Source organism: Camelina sativa, unplaced genomic scaffold (genome assembly GCF_000633955.1).
Source record: "Camelina sativa cultivar DH55 unplaced genomic scaffold, Cs unpScaffold00911, whole genome shotgun sequence".
Lineage (NCBI taxonomy): Eukaryota > Viridiplantae > Streptophyta > Magnoliopsida > Brassicales > Brassicaceae > Camelina > Camelina sativa.
In genome coordinates this window covers 1,438-8,668 of record NW_010922036.1, presented here as the reverse complement: position 1 = coordinate 8,668, position 7,231 = coordinate 1,438, and the positions used below count along the sequence as shown (strand labels likewise).

Below are 7,231 nucleotides of genomic sequence, written 5' to 3'. Positions count from 1 at the left end.
ATTAATCGATTCGTTCAAAGACTACGGAAACAAAAAACAGATGTTGAATAGTTGCTTTTATTAATCAAATATCGATCGCGAAGTACAAGAAATCAAGTGCAATGAGTCAATCTATGAACTGAGTCGTGAGCCTTGTGGTTTCGTGAAGTATCTTGCTTTTGCTCTCGATTTTGTGTCGTATCATGAAGACGTAGCTCCCCTTTTTATAGAGAAACCTTGTCAACCCTAATCCTTATAGGACTTGGATTCGTGTAACCGCCTCTTTATGAGATAAGGTCGTTTTCCAATATTCCCTGATGACATCAACTTCGAATATTCTCTTGATGAGATCAACTTCGAATATTCTCTTGATGATGTCATTTCGTCAAAGGAACGCAGTCGGTGTCAAGGTCCAGTTACGGCCCGTATTGACTCAATGCTTGCCGTTACGGCCCATATCAATATAGTCTTCTAGAGAATACATAATTCTCCATTATTTATAGAATATATCACAATTATAATAGAATTTATCTATTATAATTTTTATGATTAAAATTATGCCCAACAGTTTGCCCCCCACTCTCTTTTTCTTAATAAGAATTTAGAGAATAATGTAGACATATGATATTATTTTAATAAATCCATAGGTATAAATTATAATTTACCAAAGCATATGACACATTACCTTGAGTCTGGCGTAGACTTCTTAACGCAAATGGACTTGTACTCTCGCTTTATCTTTTGGCCCATTACGAGATAACACTGGCCCATAAGCAGCACTATAGACCCATTTCTTTTTGCTGTCGTCTTTCTCACTTGCGACTGTTTGCGAACCCTAAGCCATTTGCGGCTGTGTTTTTTTTGTTGCTCGAAAAAACTTTTCTCAGATCCCATTGACTATTTTCTTGAATAATCTTGGGTAAGTCGATTTTTCCTGCTCCTTAACAAGAATTTTCTATTCCTTCCATTTGTGTAGACCATTGATTATTTTTTCTGATTTATCATTTCACCTTCCCCAGTGGCAATCGGTTTCAGTTTTCCTCATAGAGTCTCTTTCCCCTTGACAATCTTCAGGTAAACTCTCAATCCCTCTCTATAACTTCCCTATGGGTACCCGGCCGTAGCCAGTTTCTAAGGTGACTGTTCACCGTGAATGGGTGACTACCGTGACATTGTAGCTGGCTTATCCTCCGTTGGTGACAGAGTGAAAGTGCGTCGTAGGTCGAGTTCGAGTGTGGATTCTAGCATGTCTCTTAGAAATGTGTCATTAGAGGTGAAGCTATTGCAGAACAACCCACCTTCAGTCTTCAAAGAGGATGACGTTCTTAAGCTGAAGACGACTTACAACTTACCATCGTCTGTGAACTTGAGGCTTCCTCTTCCCTCAGAACGAGCAGCGGATGCAAAGCATGGTGAGGTCGTTGTTTACGAGCTGTATTTTGCGGCAGGCTTGCGGGAGGTGATTCCATCCCTTATTGCAAAAGTGGCTAAGCGCTTTGCAATTTCTCCTGGCCAGCTCTACCCATCAGCCTGGAGATTGCTGACCGCCATTCAAACTTTTGGGGAGTTGGAGTCCATTACCATAGGAGTAGAAGAGGTCTTGTGCGCGTATTTCCTTTTGAAAATTGACACCGACCCTGGAAGATACTCTCTACATACGAGGAATCATCCACCTTTAGCTGTTGACTTTGAGGGACATTCCAGGAGAACGCTTGAAGAAGGATGGCGAGAAAGATATGTCTTTATGAAAGTGGGTGATAATCCGGGTTTCCCTACTTCTTGGTTTGTTGCAGGTGTCAGTTCCAAAGCAAATCTAGCATTTAGGGATGGAGCTCTTGAAGTGGTAAAACATCCGTTGCTTTATCGTTCTGTGGAGTTTCTTACCAGCAAGTTTGCTTTAGAGAACAGTTCTATCTGGGGTTAGAAAGCATCACTTGACTTCATTTTCTTTTTCCAGTTTATGTCTCCCTTGCCATGTGAGCTTGTAGACACACCCGTTTCTTAACGTATCATGTCGCTTCTTGTCTGCAGGTTTCAACATGTCCTATGGTCAGCGGAGCTCCACATCAAATGCTTTTGCAAAGTTCATGGCTGCTTCTGGGAAATTAGCAGAGGCTAATCCCTCCTCATCCGGAGATGAAGTGCAGTTTCTGGGTGATCTTTCCACGCACAAGCGTAAGACTCATGACGACACCGCAAATTCGTCAGAGGCGAGGCGGCTTAGGACTGTTCAGACTGTTGCGGTCCTATCTCCTTCCTCTGAGTTAGTCTCCAGCTCCACTACTTCTATGGCTACCGAGGAATTGAGATGCAAGATTCTCACTCATAACTTTGAATCTCTTGTCGACATTGGGACCAACTCCACCATTGATAGCGTCTATACTGATCTCCTCAAGGTATACTCATTACTGACATGTTTTGCCATTGCAGCAAAGTTCTCCAAACGTTTCCCTTCTTTTACACATGCTTCTTTTCAACAAGTGTTTATAACAGAACTTGCAATTTTGCTTTAGCTTTTGACTTGTAATGCTACTCACTACGTGTTTTGTTTCTTCTCTTTTTGTGGACCCAGGCAATGTCTTCTTTCCATCTCGTCGATAAGAAGTTATCTTCTGAACACCAAATCAATGAGAATCTGAGGCGTGAGCTGGACAATGAGAAGTCAAGAACCGATTTTGCTCACAAGACCATTGCTGCGAAAAGCAATGAAATTTCTAGTCTTGAAGCGAAAGTGCAAGAACTTGATCAGACCATACTCGATCTTCAGGCTTCAGGTTTGGATTTACTGAAGGAAAAGGAACTGCTTCAGCAAGAGATCACGGTCCTCAGGAAACGAGTTGACGTTTTGAAGAATGAGCTTGAGTTTTTCTTGAATGGAGCAGCTATCATAGCTGGATGGGAAGCCTTGCGGGAATGCTTGTTGGGAGAGCAAACCTGAAGATGTTTTCTACGTTGTGAAGATGTTTTCTACAACGTGAAGGTGTTTTCTACGTTGTGAAGATGTATTCTACAACGTGAAGATGTTTTCTACGTTGTGAAGATGTTTTTTACAACGTGAACGTGTTTTCTACAATGTGAAGGTGTTTTCTACGTTGTGAAGATGCATTCTACAACGTGAAGATGTTTTCTACGTTGTGAAGATGTTTTCTACAACGTGAAGGTGTTTTCTACGTTGTGAAGATGTATTCTACAACATGAAGATGTTTTCTACGTTGTGAAGATGTTTTTTACAACGTGAACGTGTTTTCTACAATGTGAAGGTGTTTTCTACGTTGTGAAGATGCATTCTACAACGTGAAGATGTTTTCTACGTTGTGAAGATGTTTTCTACAACGTGAAGGTGTTTTCTACGTTGTGAAGATGTATTCTACAACATGAAGATGTTTTCTACGTTGTGAAAATGTTTTCAACAACGTGAAGGTGTTTTCTACAACGTGAAGGTGTTTTCTACGTTGTGAAGGTGTTTTCTACGTTGTGAAGATTTTGAGTGCGACAACGTTGTGCATGTTTTACATTGTAAAAATGCTTCGCATCGTGATGGTATTCCCTAATGTAGTATCAAGTTATTTCTCCTTGTAAGCAAGTATTTTGCTGTCAAGTATATCACCTCGTACCCAACCATTAGGTGGACGCTGAATTTGTTAAATTCCTACAACGATGTCTCGTTAATATGTAATTGCAGCGAGTGTTTCGCGTTTAGATGACTACACCAAAAATAAATATGCCGTGCAACTTGCTGCTTGATCTTTTGTAGAGAGCCTATTGTTCATGTGTTCATGGATCAACGGCTTCAATACGTTAAACAATCACATGGACGTGTCCTATGCTCTCAAATATGTCACGTAGACGAAAAATCAAGTTTTATTAAAACCATTGTCTATAACTTGAGACATGTAGTGAAAATCCTCGGGAAAATCAAAGAACACCAAAAATAAATGGTGAAAAACCAAAAAACAAAAGCATTAAAAGTAGTATTTTTTCAGATGCAGGGCATTCCAGCTGTTAGGAAGATTTTTTCCTTCATGGTTTTGCAGCTTATAGGCTCCTGACCCACGAACTTCGATGACCTTGTAAGGACCTTCCCAAATGGGACCGAGTTTCCCAGCTCCTTGTTCCATTGTATTTTGAAAAGTACGTCGCAAGACCCAGTCTCCTACCTAAAACGTTCGTGTGCGCACATTTTTGTTGTAGCTCCTAGCCACTTCCTGTTGATAGCACCAATTGGTTATTTTCGCTGTCTCTCGTTTCTCGTCTAGTAGATCAAGTTCGAGACACATCAGCTTCTCGTTCTCCTGCAAGTTAGGGTGTTCGGTTCGTGCCGTTTTTACGCCTACTTCACAGGGTATTACCGCTTCCATTCCATACACGAGTGAAAACGGTGTTTCACCGGTCGATGATTTAGTAGTGGTACGATAAGCCCACAACACGCCTGGAAGCTCTTCTACCCAATTTCCTTTAGACTTCTCTAGGCGTTTCTTCAGTAGTTTGACAATTGTTTTGTTTGACGATTCTGCTTGACCATTAGACTGCGGGTGCCTTGGTGTTGCGAAGCTTAATTTTATGCCCCAATCGTCGCAGAAATCTTTAAACTTGTTACATGCAAATTGGGGTCTGTTGTCAGTGACAATCTCATGAGGTACCCCGAATTTGCATATAACATTCTTCCATATAAAGCTATTGACTTCTTGCGCTCTGACTTGGCTGAACGCCTCTGCTTCCACCCACTTTGTAAAGTAGTCAGTCACAGCCAATAGGAAAACTTTCTGAGCTGGCGCTGTTGGTAATTTTCCGACTATATCCATGCCCCACTTCATGAATGGCCATGGAGAACTGATTGTCTTTAAATTTTCTGGTGGCAGTCTTGAGACATTTGCAAACCTTTGACATTTGTCACAGTGACGAACGAATCGTACAGCATCCTCGTTCATCGTCGTCCAGTAGTATCCGGCCCTCTTGGCTCTTAGCACTAGATTTCGCGCGCCAGAGTGATTTCCACATTCTCCTAAATGTAGCTCGGCCAAGACTAATTGAGCTTCACTCGCCGTAATACACTTCAAATAAGGTCCAGAGAATGATCTACGATATAATTGTCCTCCATTGAGAATATATCGTGCAGCTTGCTGCTTGATCTTTCTACATTCAGCGCGATCCAGTGGCAACACGCCGTCTCGAAGATAGTTGAGTATTGACGTCATCCAACTCGATGTTTCGCTTGTCGTCACGACGCAAGACTCTTGCTTTTCTATGTCTTTTTTAGTCGTTGGCCACTGTAGAATCAGTAGGGGTACATTAACTGAAGTGTCAGTTTTGAGTGCGGATCCAAGGTTAGCGAGTGCATCTGCATGATTGTTCTCTTCTCTCGGAATTTGACTAATCTTGCAGCTACCAAACGCTTTGATAAGCTCCTTCACTACACTCAAGTATCTAGCCATACTAGAATCCTTGGCTTGGTAATCCCCTTGGGTTTGATTGACGACTAACTGCGAGTCGCTAAACACTTCTAAGTTTTGAGCTCCGAGTTCTCGAGCCAACGTTAGTCCTGCTATCAGTGCCTCATATTCTGCTTCATTGTTAGTAGCCCGGAAGTTGCATCTGACTGCTCTCGAAGCTGTATCGCCTGTTGGAGACATGAGAACTAGGCCGAGACCAGTTCCTCTAATGTTGCTAGAACCATCGACATAGAGCTTCCATTCCCCGTTTCTTGTCCCATCCAGAAGCGTTTTTACCTCTTCTATCACTTCTCGGACCATGCTTGGTGCGAATTCAGCAACAAAATCAGCTAATGCTTGCGATTTTATGGCTGTGGTCGGTCTATAAATGACGTCATACTCTCCAAGTTCGACTGCCCACTTAGCCAATCTCCCTGACACCTCTGGTTTGTGGAGCACCGCTTTTATAGGAGACGAAGTTACTAGCACGATAGGATGGGCTTGGAAGTAAGGACGCAGCTTCCTTGCCGCTGTTATCAATGCAAGCGCTAGTTTTTCCAGGTGGCTGTATCTTGTTTCGGCTTCTAAGAGAGACTTGCTCACATAGTACACCGGATATTGTTTGCTCCCTTCCTCGCGTACGAGGACTCCACTGACGGCATGTTCTGATACAGCAAGATACAGTAACAACACTTCTCCATCTTTGGCCTTTGACAAAACTGGAGGTGTCGTGAGGTACTCCTTCAAATGCTTTAGTGCTTCCTCACACTTGTCGTCCCATATAAAGTCTTTTGGCTTCGGCTTTCTTAAGGCAGCAAAGAACGGGTGAGATCTATCAGAAAGTCTCGAGATAAATCTGCTGAGAGCAGCCATCCTTCCAGTGAGCTTCTGCACGTCTTTCACGTTTCTTGGAGGAGTAATGCCCTGGATTGCTCTGATTTGGTCTGGATTAGCTTCTATTCCTCGGAACGTGACAATGTACCCAAGGAACTTGCCTGAACTAACACCAAACGAACACTTTGAAGGGTTTAGCTTCATGTTGTATTTGCGCAGTGTAGTGAAGGCTTGATGTAGATGTACTATGTGGTCCTCTGCCACCAACGACTTTACCAGCATATCGTCGATATAAACCTCCATAGTTTGACCGATTTGGCTAGCAAACATCATGTTCACTAGTCTTTGGTAAGTGGAGCCAGCGTTCTTTAAACCGAACGGCATCACTTTGTAGCAGTATATGCCTCGTGTAGTCATGAATGCCATCTTCTCTTGGTCGTCTGGATGCATTAGAATCTGATTGTAGCCGCTAAAGGCATCCATGAAGCTCATCAGTTGGTGTCCAGCGGTAGCGTCTACGAGCTTGTCGATGTGAGGTAACGGGAATGGGTCTTTAGGACATGCCTTGTTTAGATCGGTGAAATCTATACAGACCCGCCACTTCCCGTTTTTCTTTCGAACGACCACCACATTGGCTAGTCAATCCGGATACTTCACTTCACGTATGAACCCAGCATCCAAGAGATTTTGGACCTCTTTGTTAATTATCGAGTCGCGTTCAGGTGCAAACTTCCTTCGTTTTTGCATGACTGGTTGATGATCTGGATCTACTTCAAGTCGATGCATTATGACATCTGGATCAATTCCGGGCAAGTCCGCGTGAGTCCAAGCAAAACAGTCAGCGTTTGATCTAAGGAAATCGACAAGCCTCTTCCGTATATCGGTTGGGAGTTTCGAACCCACATTTACCCGTTTGTCGGGATCACCTTCAAGTAACGGCACCTCATCTAGTTGTTCCACCTCTGGTTCTTCGCCATGAGGTACCAGCG

At 42.9% G+C, this 7,231-nt stretch overlaps 2 protein-coding genes across 3 annotated transcripts; one reads left to right on the top strand and one right to left on the bottom strand.

Moving 5' to 3' along the window:
• Window positions 1-796: 796 nt before the first annotated feature.
• On the top strand, window positions 797-3,678 carry LOC104773992. 2 transcript variants are annotated; one of them, XM_010498665.2, is made up of 5 exons: window positions 797-898; window positions 999-1,053; window positions 1,158-1,898; window positions 2,011-2,375; window positions 2,552-3,678. In XM_010498665.2, exons 3-5 carry the CDS (start codon window positions 1,226-1,228, stop codon window positions 2,915-2,917), a joined length of 1,404 nt encoding a protein of 467 aa, XP_010496967.1. In that variant the 5' UTR covers window positions 797-898; window positions 999-1,053; window positions 1,158-1,225; the 3' UTR covers window positions 2,918-3,678. The 2 variants fall into 2 exon arrangements, with proteins under 2 accessions (XP_010496967.1, XP_010496966.1); XM_010498664.2 differs by lacking the exon at window positions 999-1,053 and having other exon boundaries at window positions 1,054-1,898.
• A 458-nt stretch (window positions 3,679-4,136) lies between these two features.
• LOC104773993 lies at window positions 4,137-6,668 on the bottom strand. The gene has a single exon (XM_010498666.1). The coding sequence runs from the start codon at window positions 6,666-6,668 to the stop codon at window positions 4,137-4,139; it is 2,532 nt and encodes an 843-aa protein (XP_010496968.1).
• Between the last annotated feature and the right edge of the window lie 563 nt (window positions 6,669-7,231).